Below are 17,520 nucleotides of genomic sequence, written 5' to 3'. Positions count from 1 at the left end.
CCTGTTCTTCGGGGAGAAGGCCTTAGGCCCCAGGAGGGCTGGAGTGACACCCACAGAGAGCTGGGAGCAGGGGCAGGGGAAGGACCACACCTGGGTCTGAGTCTGGCTCTGACTCCTCCCTGCTGTGTGACCTTGGACAAGTTATCTAACTTCTCTGAGTCTCTGATACTCATCTGTAGAACAGGGAAGGCAACAGTCATCTCAGTGAGCGGTGAGGTTTGGAGGTAAAGCGTGTGAGGAGGCGATCACAATGGCACACAGTAGGCGCTCAAAAATGGTTGTGTCGTTGATGCTGCCTGCGTGCTACAGCATCCCTGAGGACGGAGGGCGCCATGCTGAGGGCAGGATGGTCCTGGGACCACAGGGAGGAGGAGACCCTGGAACCAGGCCCTGAGGGCTGACCAAGAGGAGGGAAGGGCTCTCCAGGAGAAGCCCAGGCTGGAGATAGAGGGCAGGTGGGACTCGGGACCCCCTCCTGGCTCCTGGCTCTTGGCTCCTGGTTCCTGGTTCCGGTTGTGTCATCGTCATCATCGTCAACATTGGCTGGGCACCCACTGTGTGCAGGTAACTGTGTCTGGCTCTGGGATAGAAAATTCATCATATCTGCTGTTTATTAAGTGAATGTTCAGAAGGTCCTTGGCGTTTATCCATTCATTCATTCAACAAAAGTGCACTGCGCACTTACTATGTGGCTGGCACTGCGCTGGATGCTGGGAATACGGCAGATAACCAGACAGATAAACACCGCTGACTGGACTGAGTGACATTCCTGTGGGAAGGAGGACACGCAACGTGACGAATGCCGTGCTGTGGATGACGTGTCCGGTGGTGACGAGGGCTGTGGAGAATAATACGGCGAGGACAGGGAGGAGGTGGGGGCTCAGGACCTGCTGGTGGCTGGGAGCAGCTGGGTGACTCCCAGGCCTGTGGTTGGTGACCACTGAGGTAGGAATCCACACAGCGCCTTAGTCCACACCAGGCCTGGCCTCTCCGGGCTTGTGCTCTTAATTCCTCTGTCCCTTCCTCAAGCCAAGAGTAGATGGAACACAGCTGAGGGCTTTGCCCTCCAGGGTCTCCTAGAGGCAGCTGTCAGGAGATGCCTGGGCCTGAGGAGAGACGCCCTTCACCCTGGGGCTCCTTTGTCACTGAGGCCTCCATTACAGACTTGGCCCACGTCTCACTGGTAGTAGTTGGGGGAGCTGGCTCCAGAGCCCTGCACCCCCCGGTCTGCACTTCACAGGCTGCATCATCCTCACGGACAAGAAAGGCAAGACCCTCCCTGGCTCCACAGAAAGAGAGGGCCACCCCTGAGATAGAGCTATTGCCCCACTGCAGGCAACGGCGGTGGCGGATGGATAGTGAGCACCGACACCTGTGGAGAGCTCGCCATGTGTCAGGCGCGGTCCAGTGGCCCGAGGTCTAGTGCTCCGTTTAATCCTTGCAACAGCCCATTTTACAGATGAGGACACCGAGGCCTGGGAAGAGGGAGAGATCCACGCACAGTCTCACAGCCCATACATGAGAGAGCCAGGGTTCAAATCCAGATTCTTTGGCTCCAGAGTCTGGGTTGTAATCCTACTCTGTGCTGCACAGGCCCCAGGGTCAAGTCCTCACTCTGCCATCTGTAGCCGAGTGATCTTGGCTTACCTCTCTGAGTCTTAGTCTCCACAAGAAGAAAAAGAGGAAGCCCCTCTCTGTGAGGATTGCTGTGAGAATGAACGAGGTGCTGGGTGTGAGGGCCTATCCTGAGGAAGTGCTCAGTAAGCCTTGCTTCTGCTCTCCCTCAGGGGGTCCCGGGGAATGAGGCTTAGCAGGGGCCACGCAGCAGGGGCTTCGGCTGGAGCGAGGATTCAACCCCAGCTCCGCTGTTTACTGTCTCAAAGGCCATGGGTGCACTATTTTATTCACTCTGTGCCTCAGTTTCCCCATCTGTAAATGAAAATAAGGCACACATAAAGCATCTACAGCAGTACCCATCACACAGTAGGCACTCGGTAAATGCTAGCTAGTGATAGCCAATGTTAATGTCAACACCTCTCTATGTAATGATAGTGTGGTGGTCAGGAGTGTGCGCTCTAGATGCAGACCCTGGGCTCAAATCCCAGTTGCACCTTTCCCTAGCTGGGTGTCTTAGGCTTCCCAGAGAGAGAACCAATTGGATGGATGAGTGGATGGATGGATGGATGACAGATGGATAGATAGGTAGGTAGAGAAAGATGGATGAGAGGGGATTTATTAGGGGAGCTGACTCACGTGATTGTGAAGCAGTCCCATGTTCTGTCTGTGAGCTGCTGAGCCAGGGGAGCCGGTACCGTGGCTCCAAGTCCAAAGGCCTGAGAACCAGGGGGGCCAGTGGGGTAACTCTCAATCTGTGGCCAAAGGCCTGAGGACCTCAGGGGCTGCTCATGCAAAGTCCCTGAGTCCAAAGGCCACAGAACCTGGAGATCTGATGTCCAGGGGCAGGAGAAGAGGGTCAGCTCCAGAAGAGAGCGAGAACTCACCTTTCCTCTGCCTCTTCCTTCTCTCTGGGCCCTCAGCCGATTGGGTGGTGCCCGCCCACATTGCATGAGGGCAGATCTTCCTTCCTCAGTCCACTGATTGCAATGCCAGCCTCTTCCCGTAACACCCTCACAGGCATACCCGGAAATAATGCTTCACCAGCTCTCTGGGTATCCCCTAATCCCATCAAGCTGACCCCTGAAATTAATCATCACACTGAGCAACCTTTGGCAGGTTACTTTGCTGCTCTGTGACTCAGTTTCCTCATTTATAAAACAGCGTAACAGTTTTATAATAGACATCACCTGGCCGTTGTCTATTCATTGAGCTCCCACATGCAGTGCTGTGCACTGTGCGTGGGACGTTCAGCCCTCACTGCCTGCTGGCCACTGTCATTGCTGTGATAGCCTTAAATCATAAGATCACACAGGGATGCTGTGATGCCCTGGGCTCACTTCTCCCGTGGTACCTGGACAAGCTCTGTCCCTGTTACATCCCTGAGCCCCTGGATTCTCAGCTACAGTGTGGGAGTGACAGCAGAATCTGCCTGGTCAGGTTGTGGTGAGGATTAGAGGAGGTAGATTCGACATGTGAATGGTATGTGCCCAATCAATGCCAGCTGCCATTTATTGAGACACTAAAGTGTCTTCAGGGCTGAGCTAGCCTCACAGCCACTGGTGAGAGAAGGCAGATGGGCCTCGTGCCCCTTTGAAGGGTTGAGGAAGGCTAAGAGCATGTTGTTTGCCCACAGGGAGTGCCAGGTGACAGCCACATCCCTTTCTGATGATGAGAGATGCAGCCTTTTTAGTGACAGCAGGTACCAACTGCCCTTCCGGAAGGACATGGCATTTGTCCAGAGTTGAGCCTCCTGCCTGCCCCCAGGGTGGGGGTGTGAGGTTAGTTTGGAAGAGGCAGAGGCAGGGTGGGAAGGTGTGTCTAGCCACATGATACGGGGTCCACATGCTGTCTCCTGGCTCTTCTTCCTGAGCCCACCACTGTGTGGGTCAGAACCGAGGTTGGAATTGGGAGGGCCTAGAGTCTGCCATGGCTGGACACTCACCACCTCATCTAATCCTTAAGTCAGTCATATCATCCTCATTTCCCAGCAAGGCCCAGAGGGGCCTGGGAATTGCCCATGGTCACACAGCAGGTTGGTAGCAGAGCAGGGACCCTGAGGTTGGAGCTGTTTCACTACACGTGCTCCCTCATCTGGAAGCTGGAGAGGCACATTACCTGCCAATACCAAGGGTGGACCCCAGCAAGTTCCAAGAACCCTGGGCCTGGCCTTTTCTGGACGAGGTAGAGAGTGGTCTCAGCCATCGGGCATTTTGGCCTGACATACCAGGTCTCAGCTGCACTGTCCCTTCCCTCCATGCTGACAGCACACCCCATCCTGGTTCCCAGCTCCCTCAGCTCTCCCCCAACACAGGCCAGAGGGTTTAAAAAATATATACATGAGGCACATTAAAAAATTCTTGCACATGAGGCAAAATTAAAAGGGCACAAAAGGACCTACAGAGAAAAGTCTCCCTCCCCCTGCATCCCCTGGTCACCCCATTCCCCAAAGACAGTCGCCATCACCAGTTCCTCTTGTGGTCCTCCCAAAACACTCCCTACTTATGTATTTTCCCCAGCCACATGGGTCTGCACCTTGCTCTTTTTGCTTTAGTGATGTGGTCTGGGGAAGCTTCCATTCAGGAGCAGAACTTCCGAGACAGCCCTGCACCATAACTTACTGACCCAGCCCCTGTGTACGGGTATTTGGGCTGTTTCCAGCTTTTTGCGTTTACCAGTAGTACTGTAGTAAATAATCTTGTGCATCATCTGGCTGACTGACTGGAAGTAAATTCATAGAAGTGGTGTTCCTGGGTGAAGGGTGTGTACCCCATAATTGTATCAATAACAATTGTATGGTATTAAGTTACTTTCCCATCACCGTGGGCAAGAGACAAATGGCTCAGGTTCTACCTTTGTTCCCACAAGGGAATGCCTCTACCCTCCACCCAACTCCTGCCCACCCCCAACCAGCCCCCTGGCAGCAATGCATTACGGGAGAGTTCTGTGTGACATTAAGGGTTCTAGAAGGGACTGTGGCCCCAGGGATACCTATCTCACCTGGCTGACTATGCTTCCTTAAACATCCCTGCTTTTTACTTCTCTGTATCTAAATTTAAAACGTTCCTTATGAAGCATTTATAAGTGAAAAGTGCCAAGTTAAGAAAAGAAAAATTCAGACTCATTTCTTTGTCCCTTGATGAAATCCAGCCATCCTCCCTCTCACCCACCCCTCACTGTGCATGAGTTTATGGGAAAGTCTGTCTGTGGTTCTTCTAAAAGGGAGGGAACAAAATATGTTTAGATGCCTGAAGGGTGCAAGAGGCAATACTGGGTTATTACTGGGAAAGAGCCCCAGGCCCTGGACAGATGGGGAGCCCTAGGGGGAGGGACATCCTCCACCAACCATTCTTACATGTTATTGCCCCTGCCCTGAGCCTGAGAGCCAGCTGCTGGTAAGGGCTGGGGGTCCCTTGGACCCCCAGGTTGGGCTGAATCTTGCAGAGGCCAGCCCTCCCTGAGCATCCACACTGTCAGGGTTCACAGTCCTGGGACTGCAGTGCAGAAGCAGGGAGGCATCCCCTGGTGCCGGGATCCAGCTAGAGGCTGGCAGCTTGTATCAGGGCCAGGTGCAGCCTGGACTCTGCTGCCTCTTTGAAAACCAGACCCCTGGCCCTCTGAGTCCTGGCTCCTGACTACTGAGCCATTCTTGCCTGGGGTAACAGCGAGGCCTGGCTAGGGGAAGGGAGGAGGGGAGTACCCACCTCGGCCCTGGAGCAGCGCACGGCCTAGATTGGATAACCGTGATGCCTGCCGACAGATCCAGGGCAGACACAGCCACCCCAGACGCTCCCATAGATCTCAATGGTGTGACCTGTGGGCCAGGACACCACACATTTGGGACTCCCAGGAGACTTGTAAGAAGCTAATGGGGACTGCTGAGGTTGGGAGCAAGGGCAGCCAGAAGGGCATTTACAGGGTCCAGGGGCTCAGATAACTGAGGAGGCGCTGAGCCTGGGCTCCAACAGTCCAGGAGACAGAACCAGCTCTGGGGGCTGGGGCTGGCTTCTGAACGGAGGTGCTCATACTGGATAGAGGATGGATTCCAGGGATGGGGAAGGAGGAGGGATGGGGAGTTAGGCATGAGGGTGCTACAGGGCGACTCTTGGGGTTACCCTAAGTCTGGTGAGTTAGTCTCTGGACAGGAAGCTGGCATCCTAATGCAAGCCTCCTCCCATGCAGCCCCCATCCCATCGGGTTGGGGACCCAGGCCTGGAATGGCACAAAGGGTGGAGGGCCCTTCCCTCATCTCCAGGGATCTCTCTCCTGCCCTCCCAGCGCATGAGCAGCCCAGCCTGCTAACCGCAGCTCCGCACTTGTCCATCCCCCTGCGGCTACACCATGTCCAGCTCCTACGATGAGGCCTCACTGGCTCCAGAGGAGACCACCGACAGCTTCTGGGAGGTGAGGCTCTCATGATCCCCAGGTTCTGGGGACCAGACAGCCTGGCTGTTTGGAGGCCAGGCTCCCTTATCACTCACCCCATGACCTCAGGCCCCACTCCCCAGTCCCCCAGGCCCCTCCAAAGCCCTGGGTGTCCAACAGGCAGCAGTAGCCATGAAGTGGCTAAGAGCATTGCCCACTGAGCCAGGAGCCCCTCTCTCCCCACAGCTTTCCCCAGAGAGAGCCTGTGGCATTTCACAATGTGGGAACAGGCCCGTTGTGACTCTGTGGCACTTATATGAGGCAGGTACAGCACAGCCTTTCTCAGCTGTTCCTATTTCCCTCGCTCGCCCCCCATCCTGAGGTGGGCAGGGGTGGAGCGCTGGACACACAGAGAGGGCGTGAGCTCCCAGAGCCCCATGGGGCTGCAGAGCGGGAGGCACAGCCAGAAGCCAGCATTTCCAGAACCTTCGGAAATATTTGAGACCTGGAGAAAAAAAAATTGCTATTGGCTCCGGAAACCCAAGACGAAAACTGCCAAACCTAAATTAATAAGCGTTTAATGAGATGTCTACAAAACATAATATTATGTCAAGAAGCTGCAGCTCAACTCAACGCTTATATGACGCTATATAAATATAATAGATTTAACTCGCAAAAACAAAATGAATAATTCATTCCAGCCCAAGTCCAAATTCTAAACGTCCTTCTGCATTTTGGAGCAGCAAGGAAATCATGTTTAAATTGGGGTGAGGGTGCGTGTAGACGGTGGGGCCTGACGCAGGGTGCTGGAGCCTCCGGAAGTTAGTTTCCCTGGTGCGTTGCCGCTGCGCCGCGGGGCGGGGGGCGGGGGCGGGGCCGGGGCCGGGGCCCGAGGCCTTGAGCGGGGAGGCGGGCGGAAGACAGTGGGCTTGGCCGTGTTGGATGCGGCGGGCGGGGCTGGGGACGCTGGGGAACCCGCGGGACTGGTGCTCGCTGCTTGGCCGCCAGGTGGGGAACTACAAGCGGACCGTGAAGCGCATCGATGACGGCCACCGTCTATGCAACGACCTGATGAACTGCGTGCAGGAGCGCGCCAAGATCGAGAAGGCGTACGGGCAGCAGCTCACCGACTGGGCCAAGCGTTGGCGCCAGCTCATCGAGAAAGGTGCTCCCGCAGGCTCACGTCGTGCGCGTCCCCAGGCCGTCACCAGCCCCCTCGGTCTGGTTCCTAGGAGCCCCGGCTACTTGCATGCACCATGCCCTCCATCTACCAGACACAGGACCTTTTCAGGCGCTGTTCCCTCCTAGATCAAACCAGGCCTACCTGTTCATCTCTATTTTGTACAACTTTAGGTTGGATTTAAAAAAACACACTTTTTATCTTGAAATAATTCAAACTTTGTGAAAGTTGCAACAGCAGCACAGAGAATTCCTACATACCCTTCCCCCAGGCTCACTGGCCCCATGTTTGTTTTCTCACTGACTGTTTATTGATATGCATATTTTCTGAACCATTTGAGAGTAAGCTGGAGCCATTATCCCTGTTTACCCCTAAATTCTTCATGTACCTCCTAAGAACAAGAGCACTTGCTTAAGTAACCAGAGTTCAGCTATCAAATTTGGGACATGTAATACGACCCACACGCACATTTACCATGGCAATTGTGCTTGCTAGTCCAGGATCTAGTGCGGTCGCACATTGCCTCTATGCATCGTGTCTTCAGGTTCCTTTAATCTAGAACAGTTTGAAGTTGTGGTTTACATATACTTGTTCATGTTATTCTCTTGCAGTATACTCTAAACCCCATGAGAGTAGGGGCTGGGCCTGCACCACCTAACACAGTGCCCTGCACAGAGCTGGTGCCAGTACACAAACAACAAGTCAGTGTGGAATGACTGGTCCCCAGTGGCCTCCTGGCATCTGTCACAAGCTTCAGCTAACATTCCTGGAGCACCTACTGTGTGCTTGGTGCTGTGCTGGGCTTGTCAGAGCTCACAGGGTCCAGGCTGCCCCCCTCCGACCCCACTCCATGGGGCTCACACGCTGACAGGAGAGATAAGGAGGAGGGAGATACAGGTGCAGATACTGTGAGAAGAATGCAGCGAGGGCTGCTGGCCATGGCAGGAGGGCAGAGCAGTCAGGGAAGCCTTCCTGGGGATGGTGGCTGATGTGGGCCCTAGAGGATGGGGCCACGTAGAGCAGAGGAGGGCATTTCTGTTGCTATGGGAGGAAGGGGAAAGCCTCAGAAAAGGGAGGTGTGAAGGGGGCCTCTGGGCAGGGATGGTGAGGTTCTTGTGACCTATTGCCATTCCCTCAGGCCCACAGTATGGCAGCCTGGAGCGGGCCTGGGGTGCCATAATGACAGAGGCAGACAAGGTGAGTGAGCTGCACCAGGAGGTGAAGAACAATCTGCTGAATGAGGACCTGGAGAAGGTGAAGAACTGGCAGAAGGACGCCTATCACAAGCAGATCATGGGTGGCTTCAAGGAGACGAAGGAGGCTGAAGATGGCTTCCGCAAGGCCCAGAAGCCTTGGGCCAAGAAGATGAAGGAGGTGCTCAGTGGGTGCTGCCATGGGCGGGGTGGGGTGGGCCCATCTGATCAGAGGGTGCTGATCCCAGGGAGGGCATCTATGAATGGGTGGGCTGGGCACTGCCCTCTGGGATTGTGCCCACAGGGGAGCAGCACTGCCTTCCAGGAAAAAATATTCACAGATGGGTAGGCAGTGCCCATCGGGTAAGGAGACCCATGGGGAAAAAGGGGCACTGTCCCCAGGAAAGATACCAGCAGGGGCAGAAGGGCACATTGGCCCCTGGGTCCCCAGATGGGGTGGACACTGCACTGCCTGACAGGAGGGTATCTGCAGGGAAGCAGGCAGTGCCAAGCAGAGACGCAGCCACAAATGGAGGAGCGCTGCTCCCAAACACCTGGAGCCAGGGCCTGTATGCCTTCTGGCTCTTAAGATTGTGGGCTCACAGCTCCCAGGGAGTGGGCAGGGAAGGAGTTAATGGGTGACCATGTTTGCTGCCGGTCACAAATGAAAACCCTACTCCCTATTCCCCCCTCCCCACAGCTGGAGGCAGCCAAGAAGGCTTACCATTTGGCTTGCAAAGAGGAGAAGCTGGCCATGACACGGGAGATGAACAGCAAGACGGAGCAATCGGTCACGCCTGAGCAGCAAAAGAAGCTGCAGGACAAAGTGGACAAGTGCAAGCAGGATGTGCAGAAGGTGCTGGTGGGCAGGGATGGCAGCAGGAGGTCTGGAGGCCCCTTGCAGAAGGTGGTGGCTGGGAACTGCAGGCCTGGCTAGGTGTCACCCTCTCTCCATTCTGGTGCCCACAGACACAGGAGAAGTACGAGAAAGTGCTGGAAGATGTGGGCAAGACCACACCCCAGTACATGGAGAACATGGAGCAGGTGTTTGAGCAGTGCCAGCAATTCGAGGAAAAGCGGCTGGTCTTCCTCAAGGAGGTGCTGCTGGACATCAAACGGCACCTCAACCTGGCTGAGAACAGCAGGTACCTGGGCTGGCAGGCACTGAGGGCACAGGCACAGCCAGCAGATGGTGTGACTGGCATGCAGGGCATCCCAGCCCTACATCACAGTGACGGGAAGGGGAGGCAGAGCTGCAGGGGTCAAGAAGGATGAGGCTTCAAACACAGGGGCTGTTGAGTGCAAGCTGACGCACACTGGGTACTCTAGAAACACACGCTGGATGATGGGTGAACGGCTAAGGTGGGAGGGAAAAGGAGTCCACCGAGCATGCCCGGAGATTATTCTTGCAAAGCCCACATGATTCCTGGCTGGGCAGCATGCCCAGCACCCTGCTTCCCTGAGTGGACTCTGGTCTCTCATCAAGGATGTGAAGGGGCCATATTGAATCTGTGCCCTCCACCTCCCCCATCTCCCTGAGCACAGCTACATCCATGTGTACCGTGAGCTGGAGCAGGCCATCCGGGGGGCTGACGCCCAGGAAGACCTCAGGTGGTTCCGCAGCACCAGTGGCCCCGGCATGCCCATGAACTGGCCCCAGTTTGAGGTGAGGATATGTGGGGATGGGAAGGGGAGCCTGAAGAGGCTTAAAGGTGCCTCAGGGCATAGTCCCCCAGCCTGACTGCTCCACTGGCCCCACCAGGAGTGGAACCCAGACCTCCCTCACACCACCACCAAGAAGGAGAAACAGCTTAAGAAGGCAGAGGGAGTGGCGCTGACCAATGCCACTGGGGCGGTAGAGTCCACATCCCAGTCTGGGGACCGCGGCAGGTGAGTGCCTCCTGTGGAGCTTCCTGGGGCCAAGAGGGACCCACACTCTGGGGCAGCTGAGTTTTGCTTCAGAAGACAAGAAATGGTCTAGAACATAGTAACTACGTCTCCTCTCTGAAAGATAGTGGTAGTTCATCACTCTAAAGCAGCCGTCCCCAATCTTTTTGGGACCAGGGACCAGTTTTGTGGAAGACAATTTTTCCACGGATGGGAGGGGGGTGGTTTCCAGATGAAACTGTTCCACCTCAGATCATCAGGCATTAGATTCTCATAAGGAACGTGCAACCTGGATCCCTTGCATGCGCAGTTCACAATAGGGGGTTGCACTCCTATGAGAATCTAACACTGCGGCTGATCTAACAGGAGGTGGAGCTCAGGCGATAATGCTCCCTCACTTGTCACTCACCTCCTGCTGTGCTGCCTGGTTCCTAACAGGCCACGGACTGTATGCAGCCCCAGGGTTGGGGACCCCTGGTCTAGATCACAGGAACCAAGCCTCCTCTCTAAAAGATAGTGGTAGCGTGTCCTTCTAGAGCACCTACTGTGTGTGGCACAGTTCTATGCACTTTCCATATGTTAACTCATTCAAGCTCAAGTGCGTAAATATTACCATTTTACAGATGGAGAAACTGAAACCTAGAGAGGTTAAGTGACTTGCCCAAGATCACATTGCTAGTTAGTAAACCTCAGAGCCAGATATGATGCCCAGGAGGTCTGACTCCAGGATCCCTGCTCTTAACCATTAGGTGGTACTCCTCCTCCCGGATGAAGGTTCAGATGTGCCCCGGAGTCCCCTTCAATGCCCTCTCCCTCGAGGGCTGAATAATAACGCAAATGGTCCTGCATTTAAACATCTGTTTAGAGAGCTCATGAGGGTCACCCCTCCTATGTGGCCAATCCTTGCTCTAGCCTTGGTAGAATTCGGGGTCAGGGCTCTGATTAGGAGGAGCGGTTAGCCCTCAGGGTGCGGTGCGGGGAGACATTGAAGCTGGCTCCTTCCTCCGCGTCTCAGCGTTAGCAGCTACGACAGAGGCCAGCCCTACGCCACCGAGTGGTCAGACGACGAGAGTGGGAACCCCTTTGGGGGCAGTGAGGCCAACGGGGGCGCCAACCCCTTTGAGGACGACTCCAAGGGAGTGCGCGTGCGGGCACTCTACGACTATGACGGCCAGGAGCAGGACGAGCTCAGCTTTAAGGCTGGTAGGACAGCTGGGCGGGGCAGTGCCTGAGAGAGGCTTGGGCCTGGATTGGGTGTGTGGTGGGGCAGGGGCGGTGCCTGAAAGAGAGGCTTCGGCCTGGATTGGGTGTGTGGTGGGGCAGGGGTGGTGCCTGAAAGAGAGGCTTCGGCCTGGATTGGGTGTGTGGTGGGGCAGGGGCGGTGCCTGAGAGAGGCTTGGGCCTGGATTGGGTGTGTGGTGGGGCAGGGGCGGTGCCTGAAAGAGAGGCTTGGGCCTGGATTGGGTGTGTGGTGGGGCAGGGGCGGTGCCTGAAAGAGAGGCTTGGGCCTGGATTGGGTGTGTGGTGGGGTAGAGGCAGGATTTGAAGACGGGTTGCGAGGATTTGCAGGGAACTAAATGGGGCGTGGCCTGGGTTGTGGGCGTGACCTGGGCCCAGGATGGGAGTGGGGGCAAGATTTAGATTGGTTGGTGCCAGGGGCGGAGTCAGAACCTGAGAATAGTGTGGATGTGAGGTCTGGTTTTGGGGGCGGACCCGACACCCAGATTAGGTGAATGGCTGAGGTAGGCCAAGACCTCTATGCCAAGGGTGGCACGTGAATGTTGGCGTGGGACTGGGGCTGGTTTCCAGGGGCGGGGCCTAAGAATCTAAGACCCAGTGCAGTAATCGGGAGGTGGGTATTGGAGGGCTCCCCTAGCAGCCGGTGTGTTGAGGGAGGGGCAGCCTTCTCTCTGAGCCGCTCCCTGTGTTCTCTTTCCCAGGAGACGAACTCACCAAGCTGGGCGAGGAGGATGAACAGGGCTGGTGCCGTGGGCGGCTGGACAGCGGGCAGCTGGGCCTCTACCCTGCCAACTACGTGGAGGCTATCTAGAGGCCCCCTCCCTCCATACTCCCCTCACTCCTCCCCACTGCCTCCCCTCCCGTCCCACTCTCGTCTCCTTCCCCTCGCCATAGAGTTCCAGACATATTTTCCGATCAAGCTTTTATTTTTTTAAAAGTCAAAACAGAACAAAACAAAGTATGCAGAGACAGAGCATTTTCAGGGCCACCTGGAGGCTGGGATGCTGGGGCTTGGGATGGCCCCAGGGTAGGTAACAGTCTTAGGACTTAGCCCAACATCACAACATCTGCTCTTCGGGTTCCACCAAAGAGTCTCCTGAGCCCTGAGGGATGGACGTCTCCTGACCCTTCCACCCTGCCTCATTCCTCCGTCCCACTCCACTCCAGGCTGCCGGCACCTGCCCCATTCCCTGGCCTGGTTTCCTAACCTCTTCTTCCTCCCCTGCCCTGCTTCCCTTCCTCCACCACCCTGCTCTCAAAGGCCTCCTCTCCAGACCCCTGGCAGGGAGGCTTCCCCATCTTTAGTCTTCCACTCTGCCCCGGGGAGCGCCCTTCTACTCCTAGCCTCGTCCCTTGGGACCGGTGGGACCGGAGGAGGAACGGTCACTCTCCTCCCCCATGGAGGTTTCCAGGGGTCCCCCAGACATGAAAGAGGGGTGAGCTGGAGGAACTCATGGTGTCACTGGGGTACAGGAGGGTGAATGAAGGGCATGCAGGCCCTCAGCCCAGGCTGTGCCAGCCCTCCCAGCCCCAGGCCCATCTAAGGGACCAAGACCCTGTTACGCAGGCCCTTCTTTCCAGCTATCAGCACTCTGAGCATCGGCTTTTCAGCAGATCCAAACCCCCTCAGCAACTTGCAGAAGACTTGTCCCCTCTCACAAGTCCCCTGGCCTAGGGTGGGGACCCCCAAACCCACGGCAAAGCCAGCAACAGTAGCAGCCTCCTCCCATTTGCTGGGGAGGAGGTCATCTTGTCCCCCTGGCCCCCCACGCTCCCTCCATATCCATCCAAAAACCATAAAATCACTGGGTTCCACATCAGCCTCTATGAGGCCAAGCCTTGTACCTGCAAGGCTCTTGGCCTAACCATTCCTCTGTCCTCTTCTCTGGCTGCCTGGGGAGCCCGTGAAGGCCCCATGGGTGCCTCCAGCCTGAGACATCAGGGGAGAGCCTGCAGCTGAGTTTGGCAGAAAGGAGGAACCCTGGCCCTCAGGAAGAAGATAGTCACATGTTTTTCTTCCTTGTCCCCACGGCCCCCAGAACAACATTCTCCCTGCTGGCAGCCCTTCCATATCTCCAAACCTGGGTCAGAGTGAAAGGACCTTTAGGGGTGGGTGGGAGCAAAGGGCCCACCTGCTGGTTGGTGAAAGCAGTGGTGCTGGAGTGCTAGGTACCGCACGAGAGGGTGCGGGGGCTTGGGAAGCAGACCAGGGTTGGACAAAACCCCATGAGGGCGGGGAGCTGGAAGAGAAGTCTCTTGGGGACCTCTGGGGCAAGGAGCTGAGAAGTTCTGCAGCACCAGGTGAGACTTGCTTACAGTGGATGCCACTTCTAGGCCTCTGGACCGCAGATGCCCTCCTCCCTCCTGCACACCTGGCCTCCTGGGCCTCCAGGTAAAGAGAGCCAGCCCAGCCCTGTTTCCCCTCAGTCCTCCTTTGCTCCTGCTGCTTCTCCCAACAGTCCACTGTTAGGAGGTAGTAGACCCCAGCCTCAAGGCTCTGACCTTCTTCATGTGGACGCGGAGGGTCCTGACACTCTGGCAGGGCCTGAGCTGGAGTGGGCCTTCCTCAGGGCCAGGGGCGATGGCATCCCGGGGACAGGCAGACCTCCTGCCTGCCGCCAGCACCCCCTTCCTTATCACTGTCTGGTCTCCGGGCTTCAGCTGCAGCCTGAGATGTGTCCTGGGCTCCTCAGAGCCTGAAGCAAGCTTTTGGAAGCCTGCAGTCCTCCCAGCTCCAGTGCAGAAGCCTCTCCAGCCTCTCCCCAGGCAGGAGTTGGGGTTGGGGGCCTCTGTCCCTCATCGCTTACCTTGGAAAGGTGGGAAGCTGGCAATCTGCACCTTGGGGCCTGGGCTCCCCCTCTCTGTGCCAGTGGCTTCCCAGCACCTGGGTAGGGGCTGCAGCCCCAGCTGGACTCCAGCCTGTCCCTCTTAGCACTCTAGCTGCCCACTCCAGGGCAGGGACTCGAAACCCCCTCCGTCCTGAGCAACCACCTCCAGGGCCCTGTTTGGGACCACTCTCTCAGTCCCCAGGTCCTCAGGGCCCCAGAGCAGGAGGGTCTCCTACCTGGAAGTCCCCCTGAGCTCCGGGGCCCAGCCCTACCTGCCAGTGCTGGTGTCAGGGCACTCACCACCGAGCGTGGGGGCCACACCCCTTGCCATGCCCACGGCCTCCTCCTGTAGCCCCTGCCCGCACCCTCGATGCTGCACGGGCCCGCCCTGGCGGGGCTCGGCGAGTAATGTGTTTTGTCCTCAGTTAACCACCATTCTGCAGCCTGGTTCTGCAAGGAACCAGGGCTGCCCCACCGCCCACCGTCTGCTGCCCTAGGCTTCCTGACTCCATTAGTTCTGACACTTGTGAAACTCCAAGAAGTGCTGTGGTCTCAGCAATGCACCTGTTTTGTACATGATTGTGTAATTTAAAGGTATATAAATACAAATATATATATATATATATCAGTTGTGACTGTGGATAAAATCCAGAACTGTGTCAACCTGGCTGCGCTTTGTCATCTTGCGTCTGTGCACCTTCTTCAGTCCTGGGGGTTTCTGAGCCCTCTGAGAGCTATTTGTTGTTAGGATGCAGGGGAGTAGGGGTGGTGCCCGAGCAGGACTGGGTGCTGTCCTGGCCCACCATCTACAGACTAGGCCACTGAGGGCCGATCCCTTCACCCTGCAGGGGCCTGGGTCTTGTCTGGACTGGGGAGGGTGATACTGGAGGCTCCTGGAGCTCTGGCCCATTCAGGTTCCGGGTGCCTTGGTGACAGGCCCTGACCAGGAGAGCTGGGGCATTCAGGGTTCCACACTCATGGATCAAGAGTAAATGAGGCCCTCAAATAGGTTTTGCTTTTTAAAGCAGAATTCTAAAAGTGACTGCTGAGGCCTATGGTTCCTGGCTGTCCACAGTGCCAAGCTCCCTGTGTGGTGACGCTGGGCCATGCCACGCCTTCCTGCATCTCGCCTGGCTCCGAATGCATTTCTGTGTGGGACCCGTGGGAGGGCTTCTTGGGGAGAATTTCTCAGGGGCGTGGGCAGGACCAGAGCTCTGGGTTCTCAGCTGTTCTGCCAGCCCCAGGCCCAGCCCTTGCTCTGGCTCCCTGACTCCCCCTGCACCCCAGCCCCAGGGGATCTCTTCTGGGGTAGTGCAGGATCCCAGGGCCAGTCCCAGTTCCGCCATCAGCTCCCTGTGTTCCCATCCTCACCTGGGCCTCAGCTTCCCCAGTCTGGTGAGATGTCTCTCTGAGGGTCCTCTGGCCCTGGCAGCCTGGTAGGACTGTCACACAAGCCCATTACTCGGCAAATATACCTCTGCCCCCTCCCTGATACCCCTTGCCCCCAGCCTCAGGGTGTGTCAGGCAGGGAGAAAGGTTGAGATGGAAATTGAATCTATTTGCCACCCCATCTTCCTGACTCCTCCAAACTTACCTCCATGTGAAGCCCTGCTTTTAGCCAAACAGAGAAATCTTCAAATAAAGACCAAAGGTTGTTGTATTGTCTTATCTGCACAGGCTGTTCCATTTAGTGATGGGGAGCCCCGAGGGTGGGGTCCCATGGAGAAGGGTCACAGAATACCCAGCCAGGTGGGATTCTGCTGGGGAGGTGTTTGGAGGAGGGAGAGGAATCTGCAGATTGCTGCCAGCTCACAAGGTGTCACTGGATGGGCGTGTGTCTGCCAAGGTTCATGGGCAGGGAGCTGCCTCACCCGGGCCCCCAGATCTACCCTTTCCAGAGCTGCCCCAGCTTTGTACTCCTAGCCTCTACTCCCCATACCTATCCTCCTGTCCAACCCCTGCCTGAGATCTGAGGCCTTTCCAGGCCCAAGCCCAGCTGGGGACATACAAGCAAGTGTCTCCAGGGACTCAGCTGGGAGCAGGGCAGGCTGGCTGGAGACAAAACCAGTTCAGCAGAGCCTGGTTCTGGCCAGGGTCCCAGTCTTCCCCCCCCACACTCCTCCCTCCAAGGGAGTGAGACACAGCAGGGGCCCAGTGAAGCACAAGCCTGGGGCAGGGCCCCCTCCTCCCTGCAGTGCAATCCCAGCTGACAGATGCCAAGGTGCTATTTGCTCACTGCCAGGAGCAAACTTTCTTCTGAAGACAATAAAATTGCTGAGGGCAGAAGGCAGCAGTACAGGGTAGCATTTAACCCTTGGTGGTCTGGGTGGTGCTGGCTCCCCTGCTGTTTCCTGGAAGCCAGGCCTCAGAGGATAAGGGTGATAGAGGACCAAGGGTGCTGAACGGTCAGAAAGCTGGAGGGCTGGAGGGGCAGAGAGAGCCCTGTCCTTAGGGAGAGACAGGTATGAGTTATTCTGTCAATCAGCTGTGTGACCATCTGCAAGTCACTTAACCACTCTGAGCCTCGGTTTCATCATCTGCAAAATGGGGGAGCAGCCCCTACTTCACAGTTTTGTTGGAAAGATAAATGACAAAGCACCTAGCACATAGTAGACCATAAGGACACTGAGCCAGGTGATAAATGTGAGGGAAGTGGGAGGAAGCTGGATGAGTTGCTTTGCCCAGGAGAGTGGGTGGTGGGTCCTGGTCACCCCCAGCATGCCCACAGACACCAATGCACACCCTCTTCCCATCACGCACAGGGGTCTCACACCCACTCACAGGAGCTCACATCTTCACAGATGGCACTGCTGAGGCCTTCAGGAAACAGAAACAGGAGACAACCAACCTCTCTTCCACCCCATTAGCTGCAAAGCCCTGCTCTGCAACAGAGCAAAAGGATGCCAGAGATGCCTTCCCCACTCCAGTCCTGCATGTAGAACCTCTTTAGCACCGGCCCTGCCACCTGCCTTTCAGCCCGAAGGGCGATAGGGAAGATGAGGTGGCTGTTCTAACCCCTCCTTGACTTTAAAGCCTCACTATCTCTCTCCCAGAAGCATCTACCAATCAATTATCCCTTGCCCTTTAGGCTCAGCCCAAAGCCACCTCCTCCAGAAAACCTCCCTTGACTACTCCAGGCCCTGTGACCACAACCACATTTGACTATTGATGACCTCGGGGCTGTGCCATTCACTGCGCAGACACTAGGGACATG

At 56.4% G+C, this 17,520-nt stretch overlaps 1 protein-coding gene across 2 annotated transcripts in view; it reads left to right on the top strand.

Annotated features, from left to right (window-relative positions):
• The window catches only part of PACSIN1 (protein kinase C and casein kinase substrate in neurons 1), a 69,598-nt gene extending 54,629 nt beyond the window's left edge, over positions 1 to 14,969 (top strand). For both annotated transcript variants that reach the window (XM_055263511.2, XM_055263513.2), the window contains exons 2-10: positions 5,893 to 6,018; positions 6,988 to 7,144; positions 8,298 to 8,533; positions 9,053 to 9,208; positions 9,322 to 9,497; positions 9,898 to 10,018; positions 10,115 to 10,242; positions 11,255 to 11,442; positions 12,180 to 14,969. In XM_055263511.2, the coding sequence (XP_055119486.1) occupies positions 5,956 to 6,018; positions 6,988 to 7,144; positions 8,298 to 8,533; positions 9,053 to 9,208; positions 9,322 to 9,497; positions 9,898 to 10,018; positions 10,115 to 10,242; positions 11,255 to 11,442; positions 12,180 to 12,289 (1,335 nt within the window). In that variant the 5' untranslated portion in view covers positions 5,893 to 5,955 and the 3' untranslated portion in view covers positions 12,290 to 14,969. The remainder of the gene's footprint in view (positions 1 to 5,892; positions 6,019 to 6,987; positions 7,145 to 8,297; positions 8,534 to 9,052; positions 9,209 to 9,321; positions 9,498 to 9,897; positions 10,019 to 10,114; positions 10,243 to 11,254; positions 11,443 to 12,179) is intronic.
• Positions 14,970 to 17,520: the final 2,551 nt, after the last annotated feature.

The sequence above is a fragment of the Symphalangus syndactylus genome, chromosome 23 (genome assembly GCF_028878055.3).
Source record: "Symphalangus syndactylus isolate Jambi chromosome 23, NHGRI_mSymSyn1-v2.1_pri, whole genome shotgun sequence".
Lineage (NCBI taxonomy): Eukaryota > Metazoa > Chordata > Mammalia > Primates > Hylobatidae > Symphalangus > Symphalangus syndactylus.
This window is presented reverse-complemented; position numbering and strand designations above follow the sequence as displayed.